At 48.7% G+C, this 24831-nt stretch overlaps 1 protein-coding gene across 2 annotated transcripts in view; it reads right to left on the bottom strand.

The window, feature by feature from the left end:
* LOC135370024 (uncharacterized) overlaps positions 1–24831 on the bottom strand; it is a 147964-nt gene that overhangs the window by 39134 nt on the left and 83999 nt on the right. For both annotated transcript variants that reach the window (XM_064603694.1, XM_064603702.1), the window contains 2 exons: positions 22544–22651; positions 13961–14132 (listed from right to left, as the gene is read on the bottom strand). In XM_064603694.1, coding sequence (XP_064459764.1) covers positions 13961–14132; positions 22544–22651 — 280 coding nt within the window. The remainder of the gene's footprint in view (positions 1–13960; positions 14133–22543; positions 22652–24831) is intronic.

Raw genomic sequence — 24831 nt, 5'->3', positions numbered from 1 at the left:
AACGCGCATGCAGCGTTCCCTGCAGCCAAGCCCCCTTCCAGGAAAGCGTTTCCCGTTTATTCGAACTCCACTTTATTACAACAAATATCCCTGCCCCCTCGAGTTTGAATTTACGAATTAATTAAATTCAATCCTAGTTGCGAACCTAACGACAACAAATGCAACTTTATTTTAATGGAAAGTTTCATCGCCAGAGGCGATGCCCTACCGCATTGATGGTTGTGATGTGGGGAATTAAATGATGAGTCCTTTCACAATAAGAATTGGAGTCTGACTGTGTCCCAGAAGGTCAAAAGAGTTTTGAGCATAGAGCGTTGGTAGGCTGGATTCGGCCAGAGACCAAGCAATTTTGATAGAGAGAAGGGGCGACAGTTCCGCCTAGAGACCTAGAGGCGCAGGCAGTACGGTTCGGGCGTGGGTAATAAAGCAAAATCTGCCCCAGTTCCTCTAGAGCACTGCATCTGGGAGAGTTAACTTCTATCATCATCATCATCATCAATCATCAATCTCAATCATCATCATCTGTCTAAAGCACTAACATCAATAAGCTGTAAATGCCACATCGAGTCGAATTCGATGAATTAATGCCGAAACTTGAGATGTTTCATGGCATGCGGAAAGCGAGCGTTCGATGAACTCTGCTCAGCGTTGATGGAGGCAGAACGTCGGTTGTTCAGTGACGGGAAGCCAGGGATGCCACGAGGTGTCGCAGAGTGGAACGACTGTCTAATTTTAGTGCAATACTGGTCCGCTTCCAATACGGGAAAGCTGCTTCTGCGGCTGCTCGTTCCCCACGACACCAGAATGGGCTGGAACCCACTGGGGAACCGGCCTGTGGCCTGCTTCGTATACAGGGTGGTGAGTCATTAACACATCCGTGACTAGGGGTGCGGATTAGCCTCGTATGCCTGAATTTTCAATGGCCTGCAGTGCAGATTTTGTGTCAGTGAAGACTGCCCCTTCCCACGTGGTAAAATCAACGATGTGCTGCAGAGAGAAAAGGACGACATATAGTTCCCTAGCTGTTGATGACGTTGGATGCCAAAGACGTGGTCCTTACACTACACCTTCGGATGGTATGACGAAAGCCGAGGCGGACTTGCTGTTTCTGGATGAACCATCAGTATATGCTGCTGCAGACGTAGAAAACTTCTCGTCTACCAGAGAAAAAAAAAAGGCTCAACGAACTTGAGGGGAAACCTGATCTCGTCCTTTCCAGAGGGTTCGGAGGGCTGACTAAGGTTGGTTCTACCGGCAGAGACCTAGGAGCTTCCGGCGGCTTTACGTTCTTAGCTACGAAGTCTGTGAGACGCTGGCGTGTCCTCTGCGCTGCACAATAGAAGTTAGTTGAGCTGCTCAGACATAGCTGTGAACCTAAGCAGCACTAAGGAGCACTAATGAGCACTCGGCATGGGCTTTTGTGAGCCCGCCGTCCTTGTTAATTCAGTCAGCCGCATGATCGCCTGCTGATCACGAGATCGCGGGTTCGAACCCGGCCTGTAATGTTCCCGAACCGGGGTTCGAACCCGGCCCGGAAAAATGTAACTCGGTTAATAACGAAGTTCTTCAGCCTGAAATGTGACTCTCAGTTACGGAGTTACTTAAAAAGTTACTTCGGACACAAAATAGCACTACACAGGTGCAGCGTGCGTGAGCGGTTGAGTTAGACCGTGAGTTGCCTGCGGGGGAGTGCAACACGCTTAGATAGTGTAGTGTTCGCCAGTCGGCATTTTAGACCGTTTGTATTTGCAGACTTACCCAGGCATATACGCTATGGCAGCGTGAGCACGCGATGTATGGTATCGCGTGCAGGTTATTTTTGGGGACGAATAAACTTCACTTGTGTTCGGGTTGGCATTCCTTTCGGACCTCTTTCTTAGCGCTCTGCGCTGAACATGGTGTCAGAAGTGGGATCGTTCCATGAGGTCCGCCATGTCTACTGAAGATGTCAAGTCTGTCCTGATGTTTGCGGGATCTGGTCTCCAGCTACCTCCGAAGTTTGACTTCGCCAACCCGGGCTCTTGGATGGAGTGGCTTTACCAGTTTGATGATTATCGTTACGCTTCAGGCATTTACCAGGCACCCAGTGATGTCCAGGTCCGGACGTTGCTCTATGCCACGGGCTCGCAGGAAGCTCGACGGGTCCTCGAGACTCTATGCTTGTCTGCCGAAGACTGGAACTCACTGGAAGTGGTCAAAGAGAAGCTCACCGGGCACTCATTCACCCCGTCAACGAGGTTTATGAGAGCCGATTCCATCAACGTGTGCAGGAAGAAGGCGAGTCGGTAGACGACTTCTACACAGCACTGCGTAACCTTGTTAAGAAGTGCAACTACACCTTTGCCGATGTCGAGGAACGTCTGATGGGAGACAGGTTCGTCGTCGGACTTCAGGATCCCGGTCTCGTAGACAGGCTGCGCCGTTCGCAGTAGCTCACTCTCGAGGAAGCTAGGCTTGAGGCCCGTATCCACGAAGACGCTGCTAAGGTGCGTGAGGGCTTCTCCAAAAGGGCCACACTCTCGTCCAGCTCGTCACTGAAGCCAAAGCGAACAAGCACGCAAGGACACGCGGTCACATGCGCTCTTTTGCCAAGGGGCTTGACAAGTTGACTCTCCCACCTGCTGCCACTGTGGTGTTCTTGAGGATCTGGAGCATATTCTTCTTCATTGCTCCCACTACCAACCTTCCCGAACCACACTCTCCGAGTCTCTTCGTCAGCTGGACTCTCGCCCCTCCTCCCTATCGAAATTGCTTGGTCCCTGGCCTAATACAGCCCAGCAACGCTCTGCGCTCAAAGCTCTGTTTTCTGAACACCATCGGACTTTGATCGTTATTGTGAAGGGGCTCGTTATTTTATTCTCCACATTCCCACCAGCAATGGGGTAGAGTATCGCGTGTTGCGATGAACCTCCCCACTCTCCAAAGCCAAAAATAAAGTCGTTTTTGTTGTTTGCAAAGGGGAAGCAGCTAACTTGTTCGGAAGAAGCTAGAGGACGTTACAGATACTGTGGGAGATCAGCTCATCTCCGTTCGGAGTGCCCGGTGAGGAAGGCAAAGTGCAACTTCTGCAAAAGGACTGGACACTTTGAGAAAGTGTGCGAGATAAAAGCCGTCAGCTCCATTGAACTCCATGCAATCGGTTCCGGAGTACGAGCGAAGTTCGCATGCGTCAACGTTAATGGCTACGACGTGGACTTCAAAATTGATGCTGGGGCTGAGGTCACCGTGGTAACGGGTACCTTCCCAGGAATTCCGAAGAATCTCCAGAAGCCGAAGGCAGAAGTTACAGGCCCAGGAAACGTTTCGCTGCAGGTTCTTGGCACATTCCGAGCCACGCTGACCTCGAAGTCGAAGAGTACCGTCCTGATAGTGTACGTCATTTCGTCGCAGCACCCACCTCTTCTTTGGTTTCCAGCTATATAGCACTAGGCGTAGTGAAGTTTGTGGACACTCTGGCGGAATCAAATCACAGGCTTTTCGAGGGCCTGGGACTGATGAAGAATGAATACGTCATCGGCCTTCTGTCCGGAGCAAAACCCTCCTCGCTGAGCGTTCCTAGGAGAGTTCCCATTCCGCTGTATGACGTTGTCCGAGAAGAACTGACCAGGTTGGAGTCAGAGGGCGTCATCCACAAGGTGGATACTCCTACCGACTGGTGTGGGGGCATGGTGGTCGTCCCTAAGGCTGGCGGAGGTCATCGCATATGTGTCGACCTTACCCGCCTAAATCAAGTCGTCAAGAGGAAACGCCACATCCTACCTTCAGTCGAAAAGATTCTGGGTCGGATTGGACAAGCTAGAGTCTTCTCCAGGCTTGATGCCACTGCGGGCTTTCATCAGGTTAAACTCTCAGAAGAAAGCCAGGAGCTCACGACCTTCATAAATCCAATAGGAAGGTTCTGCTTTAGAAGGCTGCCCTTCGGCATCTGTTCGGCACCAGAGTTTTTCGAAAGAGAGATGAGCCGTGTCCTCGAGGGACAGGATGGCGTAGTCAGCATGATTGACGATATTCTTGTATACGGCACCTCACAAGAGGAACACGACCGCCGTCTTCGGCAAGTCTTGAAACGCCTGGAGGATGCCGGAATCAAGATTAACAAGAAAAAGTGCCTTTTTTCCGCACCGAAAGTCAAGTTTCTCGGTGTTGTTGTTAGTGCACAAGGCAGCCCTAGAACCGAGTGCCAGCCCGAGTGTCAGTGCAGCCCTACGTGAGCTGCCGGTGCGTACCGACGTGAGTGGCGTGAGGAGACTACTCGGCACGGCAAACCATGTAGGCCGCTTCATTCCTCACCTCTCGGACATCACGGCGCCCATAAGGGCACTTCTTCAAAAAAACTCCTCGTGGATCTGGGAACAAAGCCAACAGGATGCTTCTGAGCTTCGGACGTCTGCATGGCGAACTATGACTCGTCGTATCCAACAGTCGTCTCTGCTGACGCGAGCTCGTTTGGATTGGGAGCTGTACTGCTCCAGGACGAGCCTTCGGGCGACCGCAGGGCGGTGGCCTATGTGTCAAGATTTCTTACGGCAGAAGCTCGCTACAGCCAGACGAAAAAGGAAGCCTTGGCCGCGACGTGGGCTGTAGAGCGGTTCGACCAGTTCCTCAGAGGCATACACTTTCAAGTCGAAACTGATTACCGTGCGCTTGTCAGACTCTTTGGATCAGCGGAACTTGACAGGATTCCTCCTCGTTTTCAGCGGTTCCGCAACAGGCTGATGCGCTACCAGTTCAGCGTACTTTACGTCCCCGGCAAACTTTTAGCAACGGCAGACACTCTCTCAAGAGCTCCACTAAACGAGTCGGAGAAGGCCATGCGAGAGGCCCACTCGACGGAACTTTTCGTCGGCGAGCTCTTGTCGTCAAGTGAACTGATGTCTCCGCATCTCGAGAAGCTTCGTCAGCATCAAGCAGAGGATGGAGTTTCTGTTACTCTACGGCGATATGTCGAGCGTGGTTGGCCGGAGAAAGCCGCCAGCGTCCCACTACACTTGAAGTAATTCTAAAAGGAGAGTAACAGCATCTCTGTCTGTGACGGGTTTCTCCTGAGGGACTGGCAGATCATCGTACCTTCAACCTTGCGCAGAGAAATGCTACAACTCCTTCACGAAGGACACCAGGGAATCGGACGGTGCAAGGCCAGGGCAAGAGAGGCAGTTTGGTGGCCGTCATTGAACGCTCAGATCGAGCAACTAGTCTCATCTTGCGAAACATGTGCCGGCACGAGAATCCAACGGGCCGAACCCCTCCTCAGCACGCCTACGCCTAGCCGTCCCTGGCAACGAGTCGCTGCCGACTTATTCGAGCTTCGAGGAAAACACTACATCTTGGTAGTTGACTACTACTCTCGTTTCCCCGAAGTCATCAGTTTCTCGTCGACAATGGCCGGCGCGGTGATCAACGCCATCAAAAGCACATTTGCCAGATTTGGAATTCCGGACGTCTTCATGAGCGATAATGGGCCTCAGTTTTCGTCCGCTATGTTCGCAGAGGTCTCGTGACGTTACGGCTTTCAGCACAAAGCCAGCAGTCCTCTGTTCCCCCAAGCCAATGAAGAGGTAGAGCGTATGGTCCGTACGATGAAGGATCTCTTCTCCAAGGACCCGTACATCGCGCTACTGGTCTACAGCGACACATCGGGACAACCTGGTTTCAGTCCGTCCCAACTGCTCATGGGAAGACGGTTGCAGACGAAGCTTCCGAAAATTCATGAAGCACTGCAGCCTAAATGGCCTTTAGCGAAAGATTTCAAAGCCAAGGATGTCCTTCTCCGGTTCAAACAACGAGGTAATTTCGATAGGCGACACGCCGCTTGCAATCTTCGTCCATTATCCGTGGGTCAAGAAGTATGGGTGCAGCATGTCCCATGCAAACGTCGTAAACAACGAGATTTGGCCGAGACAGACCACACTTAGGGACGACACAAACAAGTAAGCCTCATACGCCCGCAAATTAACGAATGCAACAACTCAGGGAAAAGAGGTGCTTTGCATTCGTCCCATGCAAAGCCACCGTCTTAGCGCTGCAAAACGTGGAGACTCCAGCTGGGTCACTCCAGGCCAAATCACCCAAAGGTCGTGCTCGACCCCCCTCAGTTTTGCTTAAAAAAATGTTCATTGACTCCTTATTGCAAATAAAGATATTTTCCCCAGTTTTACTGGACAATGTTGGACCGTTGTCGACTTAGGCGGGGTCAATGTTCGTCAGAATCGCTAAAGCCATGCTACGAAAAAAAGTTACCTCCTGAGCAGGGTTTTGAGTCTAGGTGGACTTTAGTGACATAGAATGAGAGAGCATGACCCTAACATCCTGCTAATATTAAGTTCTTCCCTCGTGTTTCATTTTCGGCAGGCGAAACAGGGCTGTTTTTTTTGGCGCTATTTCTTACAACTGTGCGCCTTGCTAAGGGCACTTTTCGCACAAGCTGGAAGGGACAAATAAATTCAGAGTGTTCTGGACCTTTGGACCTTCCATACTTCAAAATCAGATGTTTTGAAGGCCGACCACACAATACTTTTTGCCCAATTTAATCCCAAATGCCGTAGTTTTGGTAAAGTTGGCCGTTTTCAACGGCATCTTTGAAAATGAAGCGGCCGGCCGAGAACAATCCAAATAGATGGAGATGACAAATCAATATCTATACTAAAGCATATAAAAAATTGAGAAGGTAGTTTTTGATAAGGGCGAGAAAATATTTTTTTTATGTCCGACATGGTTACGCGAGTGCCGCACGAGACGGTTCCCTGTGAGGCGCGCGAACAGATCGCGTGTGCAGGTTTCACAAGCCGTGTCCTGCGGGCGAATATGAGCATGTCCTCTTTTTTGCCAGCCCTTTTGTTAATAAACTGTGTAGTTTGTATTGGTATCAGGGCATTGGTAAGTATTGTTAGTAGGTGTTTCTCACAGTCTTTCATTCGGGGCGTTTTGAAGTGGTAGTCGTGAGAAACGACAGCGATGCTTTAACACTCACAAGGAACATAATGAGCAAACCATACTAACCCTTCAAATGTGCGTTTCTTGTGATTAATATCAACGCAGGTCACGTTGCGAGCGGACGGCTTTTGCTGCATTGTAGCGTCCAAAAACCTCGTACATCCACGTAACCTTTAACACATGGCCTTGAAATCGGCTTACGAGAGCTCATCGGCGGCTCAGCTGATTAGTTTATGATCGTCTTTCTCACATGTGATGCATGCCGGGTAACCAGGAAGGTTGTTATTGCTCCAAGTTTCTTGCTGAAAAGCGATAAATTTATCGCTTTTCTTGCTGAAGTCGTTGTGTTGAACAATGACCGAAGTAGGAACGTCAGCAAATGCGCGCATGCAAAATGAAGGACTGCGGTATGAAAGTGCGTGCACGCACGGGAACTCCAGTCGGAGCAGCGTTCAAGACCCATCTTTTCGCCGCACATAGGAAACTGTAGTGGTCACTTGTAATGAGATACCCTACCAATGGTCGCCTTTGCTTTTTAACGTTTCAAAAGAAAATATGAAATAATAATGAAACCGTTGTGCATTCATTTATGTGGGTATCTTTTTGCTCTTACATCAAACTGTTACAATCGCGAAAATAAAATATGTAGACTCTCCGAATTGTAAATAAACTGTTTTTATCATTCGAGCCTGCTTGGGTGATCATCATCAGCCAGCTATTCAGTGTGGATAGATTAGCAAGCACCACATGAACGTCTCGTGCTAGTACACGGTAGTAGCATAGATGTGACTTAGCTGAATATAATGTCTGTTCTGGTCCTCCATAACGGATAGGAAAACTTCACCACACGGAAAAACGTTATCCGAACCAAGCCTCACGACCCACCCGTGCGCCGTTCAGCGTAACTATGTGTAGAGTGGGTGGGATATAAAAAAAATATTTTCTCGCCCTTATCAAAAAGTACCTTCTCAATTTTGCTATATGCTTTAGTATAGATATTGATCTGTCATTTCCATTTATTTGGATTGTTCTCGGCCTACCGCTTCATTTTCAAAAACGGCGTTGAATATGGCCAACTTTACCAAAAGTACGGCATTTGGGATTAAATGGGGCAAAAAGTATTGTGTGGTCGGCCTTCAAAACATGAGACTTTGAAGTATGGAAGGTCCAGAATACGCTGAATTTATTCGTCCCTTCCAGCCTGTGCGAAAAATGCCCTTAGCAAGGCGCAAAGTTGTAAGAAATAGCGCCAAAAAGCAGCCCTGTTTCGCTGGCCGAAAATCAAACGCGGGGGAAGAACTTGGTATTGGCACAATGTTAGGGTCACGCTCTTTCATTCTATGTCACTAAAGTCCACCTAGACTCAAAACCCTCCTCAGTAGGTAACTTTATCCGTAGCATGGTTTTCGCGATTCTGACGAACTTTGACCCCGCCTAAATCGACAACGGTTCAACATTGGTCAGTAAAACTCGGGAAAATATCTTTATTTGCAATAAGGAGTCCATGATAATTTTTGGAAGCAAAACTGAGGGGGGCCGAGCACGACCTTTGGGTGATTTGGCCTGGAATGACCCAACTGGAGTGACCCAGCGTAATCGTCGGCACCTGGTTCCGTTCGGGACGTCGTAAGTCAGCGGCGATGGGGAGCAGAGTGTCCTAGCTGACGAAGGTGTCGTATCGAGCTGTGGAGACGAAGCTACGACGGCAGATGATGCGTCGCGCCAAGCGAGTGAACCAACAGACTCTGTGGGGCCACAAGATCCGGAATCGTCACGACGAGGTGACCGGTCCTTCACGGCTTTGAGCGGTACCAGCAAGTCAACGCCAGGCGTTCCCGTACAAGTGACGAGGTCAGGCCGTCGTGTGAGACCTCCAGACAAACTTGTTTTGGAAATAGCCCCTGAGAAGGGAGGATGTAGTGTTCACCTTTCGGCATTTTAGTCCGTTTGTATTTGCCGCCCTACCCAGGCATATGCGCTATGGCAGCGTGAGCACGCGCTGTATGGTATCGCGTGCAGGTTATTTTTGGGGACGAATAAACTTCACTTGTGTTCGGGTTGGCATTCCGTTCGGACCTCTTTCTTAGCGCTCTGCGGTGAACAGATAGTTTTCGTTTATGTCCAACAATTCGAACGCTTTGCATCTTACTCCCTGTGGGCGCACAATGATTCAGCTTCATTTCAATGGCAGCGGTTCTGACTTCCTGAATAGATTACTGTCATTAATTGAATATCACGTTCTGCGCCATAAAATACCATGAAGGGAAGCAAGGAAATAAGTGGACGTGAGTGAAAAACCGACTTAAAATAACTTGGAAATTAGCTTAAGTTACTTTGGCATAGCTATCTAAAAAATAAACGAGTTCCTCTGAAAGTTACCACTGCGCAAAACTACCGAGTTAAGTTACAAGTTACTTAAGAAAACGGAACTTAGTTACAGTAACGAGTTACCTCGAACTCTGCCTACTACTGTGCACTCTCGCGGAAGAAACAGATAGATTTACGGTTACGTCCAATCATACCCTTACTGAGCGTAAATTTCGACAATATGGCTGACGTAGTATCCGTCAAGATGTATTTTACTCCTAGTAATCGTCAACGCGCCAGCTGTAAGCGTAAAGGCCGGAGTTTTATGCGTAAATGGCACGGGGAACATGATTTACGCTTATATTCTGACGCATAAGATTTCGTCTTGACGGATAAACTGAGACTCTGCGTCAGAGTATTAGCCCTTTGCGCCTATATTGACGCGTATTGTTTTTCAGTTGTTATACGGGCCCTGCCTTCTGTGAACACGTGCATAGTTCCGTGTGCAAAGCGCCTTTTCTTTCGCTAGGTTAAGGGTCGCTCTGGATTCTGGCGTCTCATTGTCGTACATCATGCACCGCTAGCAGTGTAAGTTGACACATTTTGGGCCGGGTGTCTTTAGTTTTGTTAAATTTCGTATTTCATTTGTGTCAAACGTATGGCAGTAAGAAATGGCATCGAACGAGACAACGTCGCACGACGTAGTGGGGCAAGCACATGGACGCTGCTTAAATAGTTGTGATTCTCCAAGATATATCCGCGCTTCAAATTCACATGCGTATGCCCATTGCCCACCGTGCTGGTACCTTATGTGTGATGGTCTTCTTCGAGCAGATCATTTCGTTATAAGTGAGACTCTTTTCGCTAGCGTTCTTCTTGGATGTGCGTTTCTCGCCGATGAAGCATCTGTGTTAAGGATTCCTCATCCCGTTCTTGTGATAGCAGTTCGGATGATTATTGCTCATTATAGCGCAGCACAATGAGTTGACAGGAAGCAAACGTATTTTCGGATTTGTAAAAAGCGGTCACGATTTTCGATGACGTGGTGTAGGTGGTGATGGTGCTGCTGCAAAATACGTGTGGAACGCCACTTCTTAGAGAGCTAAAATGATTTATGCGTTTAACAATAGTAAGTCAAATGTTATGTTAAAGGACCAGAGTGTTTCCAGTACAGTAAGTGGTTTTTGAAGTCCGTGTTACGTTTATGACTATTACATATAAGCGGCCTCTGCGGAGATGGACTCAGGTCTGACGAAGAGCACCTTATCGGCATAGCTTATTTCCGCGTTACCATCGAAATTAGCTTTCCCATTTAAACACTAGAAACAGTATCAGTTCCGGGGTATATACTGCTGCACAGACACGTGCACCCGTTTGACAATACCACAGGGCGCATGAATGACATGATGAAATGATTTACGAGATGATTTATCTAACAATATTTAGTTGAATGTTATTTAAAGGACGAGAAAGATTACAGTATGGTATGTTTGTAGTTACAGAAGCCCTACCGAGAATGAGACTCAAAGACCAGGAGCCAGGTTAGGCCGGTTTAATCTGCGCGGAACAGAACTCAACTGCCGATATGCATGCAAGCTGTGCACGAGAAACAGACGGGCCGATTCGTCGTCGTCGAAGGCTACCGGCATGCAATGAGTGGTGCTACAGTTGCCCCCCTCCCAGAAGACCGGAGGGGTCTAGCCCAGGTCACATGACGGGTCAAAGGGGGTGGCTGAGGCCCTGCGGGGTTGTATCTGGAAGCGGTAGTAGTTGCGTCTGGTGGTGGATCGTCTTGGAGTTAGGCGGGCTTGAGCCTGTCGACCCCGACTGTTTGCTCTTTACCGTTGACGAGGATACGGAAAGTCTTATCACCGTGGGCGATAACGCGGCAGGGGCAGGGGTAGGGGGCTTCCAAGAATCGGTGTACGGGGGGCGAACGTAGAAAAACGTGGGTGGCGGAGGCGAGGTCTCGGGGTACATAGAATGGGCGTCCGATGGATTTTCGTACCGGGAGAGGCCGTACTTGGGAGAGGGTGGACTGGAGTCGGGCGAGGAAGTCCAGGGCGAGGAAGTCCAGGGTGCAAGCGTTCTCGGGGAGGAAGAAGCAGCTGCCCCGAAATTTGGAGGCTCGATCCGTGGACCATGTCCGCGGGGGAGCAGTGTGAGTCCGCCTTGACGGCATAGCGATTACCGAGGAGTATGAAGGGGATGTGATTATGCCAGTGGGTGCGATGCTCATATGCCATGATGGCGGATTTCAGATGACGATGGAATCTCTCGACGAGCCCGTTGGCGGCGTGATGATAGGCGGTTGTGCGATACCTGGTTGTTCCCAACATCTTGAGCATGCAGCGAAATAGGGAGGATTCAAATTGTGCTCCTCTGTCAGTTATGAGTTCGGCTGGGGTCCCAAAACGCGCGACCCAGGTATGCAGAAATGTGGATCATACAGTTTCGGCGGTGGCGTCCACCATAGGAGCGGCCTCGGGCCACCCAGTGTACCTGTCTATGCAGGTATGTTTAGCAGTCCATGTTATCTTTGTGACTACTTCATGTAGGAGGTCTCTGTGGAGATCACCGAGGTCTGGTGGGGAACAACTTATCGTTATCATTTATTACGGCGCTGGCATATTTTCGAGATTAGCTTTCTCATTCAAATACTTGAAGCAGTATCATATCTTTGGAATCTACTGTTGAACAGACATGCGTAGCCATTTGACAATACCAGCAAGCACATTACTTTGTGCTTTTGAAACTAAACTTCTATTTCTAGCATCCCCAGGAACAGGACACGCTCTTCGTAGTCATGCTGCACTGCAGAATACCCCGCATGCAGCCTCAGCTGCGTTAGGTCGTGCTCTTGAAATTTCTACTGTGCGACACATTGCTGAAAGGACTCTACTGCATCACGCATATACTGCCAGTACAACCCACCTGTACAGATGACTTGTAAGTTGTGATTACTTCATGAATAATGATGCGTTGCTGGATAAATGCTACGTCTGAATACACTGAGCTATACTTCAGTTGTTATTAATAATTAGCTTATGATCTCTCTGCTATAGATTTCTTTTTGTATATGTCTCATTCTATGTACCTCGATGACTCATCCTGTGATATAGCGCTCACTGAATGTTTTTACACTAGGAACTTAAACTAATTCAATTACTAGCTCATATAGCTAGTCTACATTTTATATTTTTGTTATGCTGTGTTATGCTGTCTACATTTTATATTTTTGTGTTGTGAAGGTGCACAAATGTCATTTCATATTAGTCAAAAATATTTCAGGCATTGTAACCTGTTGGTTTATGGCTAGCGTGCTGTTCCTTCTTTTAATTGATGTTAAGTCACGTGCGCCTTATGGCTCATCATTTCCAGGCCATAATGCAGTATTTTACAAACACATGTATCTATTTTTGTGGGATCTTTCCTCGAATCAAGTGGAATTATTTGGTGAATTTTTGTTGTATTACGGTTTCGATGTATGCTGCTAGCGCTGTGGGAAATACTTCCATGTATCCAGATGTTCTGGTTTAAATAAGATAGCGGCGTATACCGGCTATGGTGAGATGGTGAACCCCGTTCAAGTGATGCTATCGTGCTTCTTATATTTCTTTTGACCTTCGCAAGAACCCTTGTACTTTGCTTGCTTTGGCAAAGAACGTGCTTTTTGTATCAGTTATTCACGTGATGAAGGCGTTTTTCCGTGTCATACGACTTTGCAGTGCAGTATTTCTAGCTGTTGTGGCATAATTGACTGTCAACTGCCACGTCTTTTGGGTCAGCAACAAGCTATGTTTTATGAAGTTTTATGCTAGAGAAGTAAAACGGAAGTAAACAGAAGTAAAACATTAACCCCCCCCCCCCCCCCACCTCATCTCAGCATTCCCGACAGTTGCTTACCCCAAAGACGCTTAAGACGACAGTCAAGAAGCCTTTTTGATATTCACAACGACCTTCGTTTTTACTATGAGGCATATGGGGGAAAAATAAGCGTAAGCATCAGGGTATGGTTACGACGGGTGAAATAACAGTCAACCACTGACTCTTAAAATAAGAGTAAAAAACGGTTCGATTTTTTACCTTCAATATCCGTCACGGCATCTATCCGTACAGCGCTAACAGATAGGATAAGGGTAAAAAAACGCATCGTTTTTTTACTCTTACTATCCGATTTTTTTCTGAGAGTGTGGCGTCACACATGATTTCAGTTGTCACGTGACGTAAAGCTCAGATTTATTAAATCTCTTGAGACGTCACAGCATTTGGGTGACGCCATGGTGGCACAGTTTCGTAGCGTATTCTCAATTGCAATACGCGTAGCCGACAAATCAGAGCCGTCCTGGTTGCTGTGTCAGATAACGTGTAGCAGAAAACCGGACAGTTGGAGCAGAAAGCCAGTAACACAAAGAAACAGCGAAGAAAACATTAAAAACACAATTGTTTTCATGGCTTCTCTTCCTGCAACTAAACTTCTGTTACTAATAAACAGCGCTTCGTTCGTTTGCTTCCTGTCCCGTTCTTGTGCTGTTTCCTCGTGTTGCTTTATACCGCCTTGCTCAAACCGTTACCTTGAGGTAGAAAAACAGATTTTGCGCCAGGGAGCATACATTTAGAGCGTACATTTGGAAGAACTTATACATTCCAAGCGGCAACGAAACAACTGCAAACTTTCTCCGTTGACACAGTCTGAGGCAATGTTATCTGTCATGTGACTCACTTCGCAGCGGCCCCTCATGTAGTCATGTTTCTTCATGCGTTTCTCTTCGACGCAAAACGTCTCTTCATCAAACATGTTGTATGGGAGGCCATGGTAGTACTGACTAGTATTCGTCTTATACTTTCTTGAGAAGCAGTCTGTGGCCAGCGCATAGTTGTCATGGAGCAGCTTTCTGTAATTGTCGATAAACAAGATGAGTAAATTACTGGTTTCTGGTATATGAAACTTTGTGCCATGGCGTTTAAAGAGGCGCAATACACATACACAAACACACACAAAAAACTTCTCCGCTACGTCGTTCCTGATTTATGAGCGAAAGAAATGACAATGTACAGCTTGCGCCAAAAGTCCACGGAACACGTGAGCGGCGTTTTTCTCCACGCCGCGCCACCTTACCGGCGGCCGGAAGTTTGCGGGAGCGGAGAGGTCCATTCATTTTGAGGGGGCGCAGGGCGTAACACAGGCAGCGACCCACCCTGGCATTTGCAGCAATTACCCCACAAAGGCATGCCCGTGGAGCGTTTCACCAGGAAAATTCCTATAGCAGTTCACAGCTGGAAGACAACAGGAATGACACAGAGCGACAACAGTTGGCTTCTGCAGTTTCTTTTCTCTTTTTCGTTCTCGTCTTCCTTTTATTTTGTCTGGGGATGACGGGCGCTGGCAAATAAAAGCGTACGATATTGACGTAGAAACAAGAGAGAGAAGAAAGAGCCAAATGACACTTCATTAATATTTTATTTAGTATCGCGTGAAGCCCCCGTTCGCGGAGGTCACAGCGGACATGAGGTCTGGCAGCGCTTGATAGAGCCGGCCCACGAGGTGTAGTACTACGTCTTCCTTGACTTTCCCATGCCTCCAATGTTTATTTCCAATGTCCAATGTCCAACCCCAAGCATCATACAGCCGAAGAAGGCGTGGTCGTATGTTGCTGAAGATATCATTTTTCTAGAGTATTCAGCAACATCCGACCACGCCTTCTTCGGCTGTATGATGCTTGGGGTCACCCTCACCCCAACATCACTGCAACTGTATAAAAAGACAAAGCCTTCTTCACCTCAGCACTAGTTGAACTGAACGTGATTGAAAATATATGGGGCATGATGGAATTCCGAATGAGCAAAAAGCAGGTGCTAATTCGTTCCAAGGACGTCTTATGGGAGGCGATAAACATGGAATGGACGTCCCACAAGGAAGACGTAGTACACCTCGTGGACCGGCTCTATCAATCGCTGCCAGACCGCATGTCCTCTGTGATCTCCGCGAACGAGGGGGGGGGGGGGGGGCTTCACGCGATACTAAATAAAATATTAATGAAGTGTCATTTGGCTCTTTCGTCCCTCTCTTGTTTCTACGTCAATATCGTACGCTTTTATTTACCAGCGCCTGTCATCCCCAGACAAAGTAAAAGGAAGGCGAGAACGAAAAACAGAAAAGAAACTGCAGAAGCCAACTGTTGTCGCTCTGTGTCATTCCTGCTATCTTCCAGGTGCGAACTGCGATATGAATTTGCCTGGCGAAACGCTCCACGGGCATGCCTTGTGGGGTAATTGCAGCAAACTCCACTGTGGGTCGCTGCCTGTGTTATGCCCTGCGACGCGAATATGGAAATGGTCCATTGAAGGAGACCAGTCAGACGCAAATGCGGAGGTAGACATAACGTCGGCACTTTGTGGGAAAGGCACGCGGGTACTAAAGTACGCTTTCTGCGATGAACCCTAAGACACGAATACAAGAACAAATACGTCTACACTTCGAAATTTATCTATACAAAAGATGTCGCACCCAACACGTTAAAATCGCTGTTTGGTGCCGACACAGTCGGTGGCTAGTTGGTAAAGTGTATAGGCCCTATAACTTAACGTCTCAAGAAAACCACCATCGTGGGCTCCTGTCTCTGAATTACAATTGCTAATCAGATGGTCTTTCGAGGTGCGTTGCTCAGCAAACTGCACCTAGCCCTAGCGGAGCACCTAGCCTCCTCAGCAGACGGCGGTACGTCTAAACAACTTTTATAGACTAGCTGATTATGCTACGATCGGTGTGTATCAGTAGCTGTTGAGCGCGTTTTTGAAATTGAATCTAGTTGTAACGAAATCAATGCCACGAATACCGTCCATGTCCTTGTTAGACTTGATAACTGTATTGTCACACTTGCCGTTTGATAGCAACGTTAACACGCAGTCGACATCAACGTCAAGGATAATCAGCGCTTCGTGAACTTACGTAAGTAACATGGGTAATATGCGTTCTGCATGCTGTGACTCACGCAGGAACCTTGAGGAGCGCGTGGTCCCTTTTCATTCATTCCTTGTCGGCTATAGGCAGGAACACCTCGGCCAAGGGGCGCAGCGCCGGCGAACGAACGCGGTACTAACGTTCAGCATTCCAACGCTAGGTGAGAAACAGACGCTGGTATCGTTCCTCCAAACTACAGGCACTCTACCCCATAAAATCATTGTGAGCCCCAAACCGGGACATTCGAAGATTCAAGTGCGCTCTGGTGGCTATCCCAGCGAGTAGCTGAATAAAGCGTTCGTCAGTTGGTCATCGAGTCGTCATCTCAGCTTCATACGTGACAGTATTATTCGCATTTGCAAGCACTTTATTTAATAAAATTTGTCTTCCTGCAACTCACTTCGTTATGTCGAGGAGCAGGAAGAAGAAGCGTTTATACTGGCACACCTGTGGATATTGTTACAAACCGGCGGATGATATCTAAAACAATACGATATATTATGGGAAAGACCAGAAACGTTGTTGGAGTTTTTGGCATCCGTTTTCACAGTTTGAGCTGTTAACAGATGTTTGAACGGTAATACGGCAACTTAATCTTCCGCAATGAAATCTTCTTGCAGTCTTGGCTATCGTTGTTGGAGGAAAATATACTGGGAATGGGATTTCAGCGTTCTATCAAGGACAGCAGTGGCAACGACGCAGGCACACCACGCACACCATCCATCATAGCTTGGCTTTTGAAATGCACCAATAATGATAGGATCCAAGCAGTGGGTATGGAGCGTGACATAGGTGGTTATATCAGAAACGGGGTTCGAAGTGCACGTTCACGGGCTTCAACGCTCTCCTTAGCTCGCTCAAGCGAAGTCGCGTAAATGCCGCACTCGCAAACGTCGATGTAGGAGCATTCCACGGTCTCCCTCACGTTTACAGCCTCTTACCAATGGGTCTGTCCACTGCCGTGCAGCAAGGGGGCAATTATTTGCGTCTTTGGATAATCCCTAATCTACCACGCAGTTCAGGGAGTTGATAGTAACCTCATCAGCTCTCTCTTCTTGAAACTCACAAAGGCTTCGCGCGAAGAACCGCGCTTTGCAGCCTTCCAGTACACCCAAAGGATTGCAACATATTCATTCAATACTCTTCGGAAATTTCTCGCCATTGCCTTTGACGTTTCCTGGGTGTTCCAAAAACGGTCGAGGCACGGCAGGTTTGGGCAGAAGACGGTCAATTTCCGATTCGGGTGTTACATAGATGAGATACAGCTCATCACTTGCACCGCTAGGGTACGCATATCCGTCCTCACGGACTTCTGAAGAAGCTTCGATGCCGCCCCGTAAGTAAGTTTTGCCGAGTTGCATACAAAAGTCGTTCAAGGTTGACAGAGACTTCTATTACTTTAAATACAATGGAACATTAGGTAAGCACGAAACTACATCAGTTTTTTTCCAGGATAGTCGCTGCGTGCACATCTAGACAACGCTGCCATTGCAACTCTTTAATGTCGTTGGCGTGAAAGAAGTGGGCTGCTCATGAGCCCCACCACATTTTTTCCAGGGGGGGGGGGGGCTTAGGGCAGAACGTTTGGGGTGGTGGCTTCACGGTACGGGATCTGCATCTAATTCTGTCAACTGTGTACGAAACGTCTTGTCTCATCGAAACTACATCGTCTTGGCTTAGAAACCCTCCGTTTCTGGAACGTTTAGAGAGATAATACCGGCCTCGGTGGCTCAGTCGGTAACGTGTTCGCCTTCGATCGCGGGTTCGAACCCCACGTTCGGACGCCAGCAACTTGGTGGCAGGGTACAAGTTGCTTAGACACGCCGTCTTCCGCGAGGGACGTTAAATACGGGGTCCCGTGTGATGAGCTTTCATCGCACGTTAAAGAACCCTCAGGTGGGCAAAAGCAAACCACAGACCGACCGCTGTGGCGTCGCTCATGATCTCAGTTGTCTCGCGACGTAAACACCCAATTATATAAATTAGAGAGATAAAAAAATCATAATTTGTCAATGAAAAAATGGCTAGGGAGCAAGCGAGCTGGTGAAGATGATGCATAATGTAAAAACCCCGAGACTAGGAGGGCGAATACGTATGTTGCATCGTGCGCATAGCCGACCTTGTCCTTACTGTGGTCTCACTTTACCTTCCTCCGGCGGTCGCTTACGATACTGGGGACCTGGCCTCAGTTCTGGACAACGTCCCGCCTCCATATCTTCTTTGTGGTGACTTCAACGCCCACAATGTCATCTGGGGCAGCGCGCGCTCCGACACGCGAGGGGAGCGACTGGCAGCCTTGTTCGAGGAGCGAAACCTCTTAATCCGCAATGATGGCTCCCCTACGTTCCTGAAGAGAACGTACCATTCCTCCTGCTTGGACCTCACTGTTGTGTCAGCTCCTATTGTACATCGCTTCAGATGGCAGGTGGGCGCTGATATCCTTGGAAGTGATCATCTTCCTGTCCTGATCAGCATGCAAGGTTCGCGAGTACAAGCCCACTTCCACACTGCTAAAAGAACGGATTGGCAGACCTACAGATGCATGCTCGAATCTTCTCTTTTAGACTGGAGCCCCCAAAATGTCCCTGACTTCAGCGACGTGGTTGCTAACGCGGCGCGCGCTGCGACCCAGGTGCACTGCATACACGCCAAGTTCACGTCCGTCGACGCGGAGTATGAGAGGCTGCGCGCTATCCGCCGCCGCGGCGAGCGACGCGCCCGCCGCACACATCACCCAGTCGACAAAAGTGAAGCGAGGCGGCTACAGAAAGTGATTCATAGGCATCTGTGCAAGCTGACACGCGACCGTTGGAGAAGCTTCGCGACATCACTGTCTGCAAGAACACCCATGTCTCGAATTTGATCGATGCTCAAAGGGCTCGCCTCTCCCGTTTTCCAAAGGCATCCTTTCCGCTCACTATCGCTTGCCACTGGGTGCTCTGAAGTCGAGGTTGCAGAGCAGTACTGTGCCCGCCTGACGTCGACACCTGCCGCTCCTCTCGCGTCTTCCCTTGACATCCCTGTCGCCCTTGAGTCATCCGCAGATCCGTCATTGGATGCCCCATTTTCGCTTACCGAGCTCGAATCTGCTATAGGGCTCTCGCCTGTGCACACGTCGCCGGGTCCTGACACAGTCACCTACAAAGCATTGCGGTATCTCCCGCTCTGTGGCCGCCAGCTCCATCTGGGCCTCTTCAACGAAACTTGGCAGGCCAGCTCCATCCCGCCGCACTGGAAGTCCGCGATGATTGTGCCTATCCTTAAACCTGGCCAGTCCCCTCACAACATCGACTCTTTTCGGCCAATCGCACTTACAAGCTGCGCAGGGAAAGTCATGGAGCGGATGGTTCAATCTCGCCTGAACTGGTTTTTCGAAGCCTCGGACTTCTTCCCTGAAGTCATGCCCGGCTTCCGTCAAGGCAGGTCGGCGATAGACAACGTCATCGACATTGTCTCTAGTGTACAGCAAGCGCGATCGGAAGGGAAGCTCACAGCAGCGGTCTTCCTCAACGTCAAAAAAGCATATGACAGTGTGGTGCACAGCACTGTCATTGCGACGCTCCAAGAGGCTGGTATTGGGAGCCGCCCGCTCGCATGGATTCGGGACTTCCTCGTTGGTCGCACCTTGTTTGTGCGCACCTCTGAAAGGGACACCGCACACTACAGAGTTCTGCGAGGTGTCCCGCAAGGGAGTGTGTTGAGCCCACTGCTGTTCAACGTCATCATGGCCACTTTACCTGCTCAATTAAGTGAACATGTCAACATCACAATATACGCCGACGACCTCTGCATCTGGGCCTCCTCCACCCGTCGGGATGTAATCCAGCGTCGCTTGCAAGGTGCTTTGGACACTATCGTATCTTACCTCTCCGACCGTGGTCTTTCTATCTCACCTAGCAAGACTGTTGCCATGGCATTCACTCGCCGATCCTTCCGCAAATTCCCCCTCCGCGTTGACGGCCAACAGCTCGCCTTCGTACGTCATCACAAGTACCTGGGCATAACCATTCACAGGGAGCGGACTTGGTCCAAGCACGTCAAGGCCCTGTCTACCGCGGCGACTACCATCGTGAACGTCCTCCGCCGCATCTCTGGTTCGTCCTGGGGCCCATCATACCCTGACCTTCGCCAGGTGCATACCTCACTCGTCATAGGGCTCCTGCGTTACAGCTTACCGGTATTGCACGATCTAAGTTCAACAACAGAGCGCGAACTTTTGAACATCCAGGCGCGAAGCCTTCGAGTGTGCCTTGGTGTCCCCAAAATGACCGACACCTTCCTGGTCTTGGCTGAGGCGAAGGAGACGCCAGCCCACGTCCTACGCGACATGGAGACCCCCCTGCGCTCTTGTGCGCGGTACCGCACACGATATGCTGCCCACTACCTACGGGACATTCACCTACTGTATGAAAGCTCAGCTTTCGGGGCTGCTGTTTGCAGACTGGCACAGTCTCTTCCACCCCCTCCGTCGCGCCTGCTATACGCTCCACCTTTGTGGACCCTCGAGCTGCCTCCGACGGACCTGCATATTCCCGACATGTCCCGCAGAAACGACACTCCTGTTCTCGCTGCGCGCCAGTTTGCTCTTGACCATTGGAACTCTGTCCACGGTCAGCGTACAGCAATTTTCACAGATGGCTCGGTTGTGTACGGCGCGTCATCTGCAGCTTTCTACATACCTCAGAGCGACACTACGCAGACTTTCAAGCTGTCGCATGAAACTTCATCCACCGAAGCGGAACTGACAGCCATCTATGAAGCGCTCAACGCCATATCCGGTTAACAGGCCGACTCGTGGTCCATCTTCACGGACAGCAAGTCAGCATTGGAGACCTTGGCGTCATACCGGTGCAGTGCTATTTGCGATCTCCGCACGCTTGTAATCGCCAGATACAACGAGCTCCTGGCTTCCGGCCACAGCGTACGGCTCCAGTGGGTACCCAGTCACGTCGGATTGCCCGGAAATACCCGTGCCGACATTGCTGCGAAACGTGCCCATACCACGGCTGCCTTGAGTCTCAGCATGCCGCTTTCAATGTCTGCTTGCCTGCTCCAAATACGTCGCTTGCGCTCTCGCTGTGTCCAAGATTTCACAGAACGTGCCATCTCGCCCAATACATTTCTGCACTCCATCGACCCACAAATGCAATATGTCCCTCCCCAAAAACATCACGAGGAGGGAGGCGTCCGTTATCCACCGTCTGCGATTAAGCGTGGCTCGAACGCCAACACGGCTCTTCCAACTCAGCACGCTTGACACCCCTACATGTGCAGCCTGCTCTACCGAGGGCAACACTTCCCACCTACTCCTCCACTGTCGCCTGTTCGCCGCTGCCCGTGCCACTCTGATGGAGCGGCTAGCTGCCCTAGGGCTCAGGGAGGTCACGCTGGCAACGCCACTGGGCCCTCTGCAACGCCCCATTCAGTGGCGCGTCGGAAGAGAACTCGTACGCTTCCTTACTGACACAGGGCTCGCGCTGAGCCTGTGACTGCGCCTCTTCTTTCGCTCTTTTCCGATTTGTCTTTCTTTTTTCTTCTTTCTTTTTATTTTTCCTTTTTCTCCTTTTTCTTTTTTGTAAGCGGGAATAGTAAGTCGGCTGCTGGAGCCAGGCTAACCTTTCCCCTCTTTCGTGTTTTTCTTCTGTTTTGTTTTGCAATAAACCTATATCCCCCCCCCCCCCCCGAGACTAGGGAACACGAAGGGACAGACACAACACGAAGTCTCAAACCAGATCATCTACAAATCTTTTTACAATGACATCAATTGAAGACAGAGATGATATAAAGGCTAAAACAGCGTTGTCAATTACACTCAGGTGTAATAACCTGAGTGTAATTGACAACGCTGTTCTTTATATCCTCTCTGTCTTCAATTGATTCAACTGTGCTCGAAATTGGTCAGTGCTATTAGATCTGCAACCTTTTTATACGCTTACAAAGTTGTTCCTTTGAGAACATGTGAACATGTAAACACCTGAAATCCCACCTGATTGGAGAATGACTGCCCAACAAATAGTGGCAAAAATTGTGTACATTTCTGCTATTTTGCTTTTGTGAACCCCTGAGCTATGAATAAATGTAGTATTAGTGCTACTCGGAATTAGTATTACGTATTGTAATACCTTAGAATAAAGCACTGTAATTGGTATAATAACACCGCACATGTGGGAAGTATAATATATATTACAAAATATGACCATTACTGCCCACTCCTGCTGATCTGTGTGTCAGAAATTACGTGTTAGGTCTCACTAACGTCAACTGTAGAATTATTACGGGAACAATCTCGAGCTAAATACGAGCCAGCGCACTGTTCATAAGTAGCGGAGGCAATGAGGTACTCACCTGAGATGATCCGTAATATTACCCATAACGCAAGACGAAAGATTAAATAGCTGATAGTTGCCGTCCAGAGAATAGTGCTTCGGTGTGCAGGCCGTTGGTGCACCGAGTCTAGAAAACAGAAAATTGTGTACGGTACACCATTATCGAAATATATGCAAGACACGATATACGTATTCCTATACGCAGTCGTTTGCCCTAGGTCTTTCATTTCCAGGTCCCTTGCCCTGCGCCAGCGGCGTGACCGAGTGGATGAAACCGTCCGCCCGTATGTGGGAGCCTACGTCGTGCTAAAGACCGAGAGGTGGTGTGACCAATCCTGCCCCTGCTGTGTTGTCTGGGGTTTTCCCTGCGTTTACCGGCATACTTTCCAGACGAATGTAGGCGCAGTTCTGCGTGAAGTCTGCCCGAGATGCATGCTAACCCCAACGTTTCGCACTCTTTGCTTCTATACTCTTTCCATGTGTCCTTGTCTGTACGCCCCTCATAGCCACAGTTCCTTCGCGGCGCTAAAACGGAGTCAATTAAAACCAGCAAACGGGACATTGTACTGGGCCATTCCAGGCCAAGTTCCACCTCTAATTCCACCTCTTACATCATCTCCACATCCTCAATCTTCAAAGCTGTACAAGGCTAAAGTAATCAGGTACTACATAAAAAAATGGGGAAGGAGGAAATTAAAAGCTGGCACATCTAAAATTCAAAGAAACCCTGGTGCTTTCTCGGGGCTACTCATGTATCAGTCCTGGATCAGATCCCCATAGAAAACAGCTTTTCTGAGCCTCAGTGATTGATTCCCTTGATTTCCCTGACTGTGAGGCAATACTCATCGGCTTGGCAAGTGGGCTTGCGTCTGATAGTGCGGTTTGGAAGAAAGGGAGCAAGGAACATCTCTCTACGGTCTTAAGAAGGATATCAACATAACCCGTCAAAGCAATTGCATTTCATATTGCTGTCAGTAAGTACAGCACTGCTCATAGAAGTTGCGACCATTCATGTTGGGAAAGCATGCTGAAGTTACCTCAAGCAGTGCATCCGAAACTGGGAATCAGGTTCATAGAGAGCACATTATGAGAGGAACAGCGACAGTGCCCAGTGAAGACACTCCAGGAATTGTGTGCAGGTTTAGGGGGTCACGCCTTTTAACAGTTTTGATGGAAAGCAGGGTGTGTGTAACACTGACCTCTGGTGTATGAGTTATTGTTATCTACAATCAGGTACCCATGTTCTAGTAATCTTGAAAAGCCTTAGCTCTCTTGCAGGAAATTGCTAATGAATCTGAGTGCCTTTTGTGGAAACAGGTTGTAAGTGTCTTTCTATCCACTCTTCTTAGTTGCCCTAAAAAAGCAAATATGTAATGCTGCACACAATATCTAATGCTAGCACACTAATTGCTTTGAGTGTTCTCAGGCTTCGGAAATGAAGCTACCTCGTGCATACGCTGTGCCATGTCGGCAAGAATATAAATCAGATTGCCTTTACTTTCGACATTGGCCCTTCAGTGCTTCATGTGACTGCAAGAATGGTGTCCCCTAAACAACAGGCAATAAGAATGATTTCTACAATGTAATGAGCTGCATAAAACAACAACTTTTTTGAACATATATTCCAAATGCCGGGTGACGACCTCATAATGTAACATCCTTTACTGCAAACACCGCTTAGCACAACGATTAAAAACGGAGCGTAAACATTTGCCGCCAATCCGGGTGGCATCATCAGTACAACAGAGGCCAAAGACGAGCACATCAGTCTACTTATCTAAGAGGGCGTCATACACATCCGATAGGGATCTACGGTTTGTACTACAGGCTGATGCATCACCTCTGATAAACCAGGACCCTAAGAACTTTCTAGGGCCACATCGCTAGTCATGTGCTAAGGTTACTGCACCATCAAAATTAAATACATGCCCCTTAGGCCAACAATGGTAGACTAATTCGGCCCTGGTTTGAGTAGCATTAGAAGTATTTGCGACGTCCCTTGTGTGCTCTTTTAGTCTTGTCCCACGTCGTTTGTCTGTCTCGCCAATGGGTAGTTTCATTTATAATCGAATGATGCCCGCCGGTCACATTTTTTTTATTACTCTCGAAAAAAAAAAGTTATCCCACCCACAAAGAGATGCAAAAGTTGCCTGACCGCAGGTCTCTGCGGTATTTTCTTCACCGTGCACGGCGCTTCGAAGCAACCGGCGCGATTTCGCGGTTTAAATTTCTTCCAACTTTGTGACCTTGTATCTCTTGAACGAGATGTCACATTTGAACGAAATGTTTTTTGCTGACAGTGTGACC

This window comes from Ornithodoros turicata, chromosome 1 (assembly GCF_037126465.1).
Source record: "Ornithodoros turicata isolate Travis chromosome 1, ASM3712646v1, whole genome shotgun sequence".
Taxonomy (NCBI): Eukaryota; Metazoa; Arthropoda; class Arachnida; order Ixodida; family Argasidae; genus Ornithodoros; species Ornithodoros turicata.
Note: the sequence above shows the minus strand (reverse complement) of the source record. Positions and strands in the feature narration are given on the sequence as shown.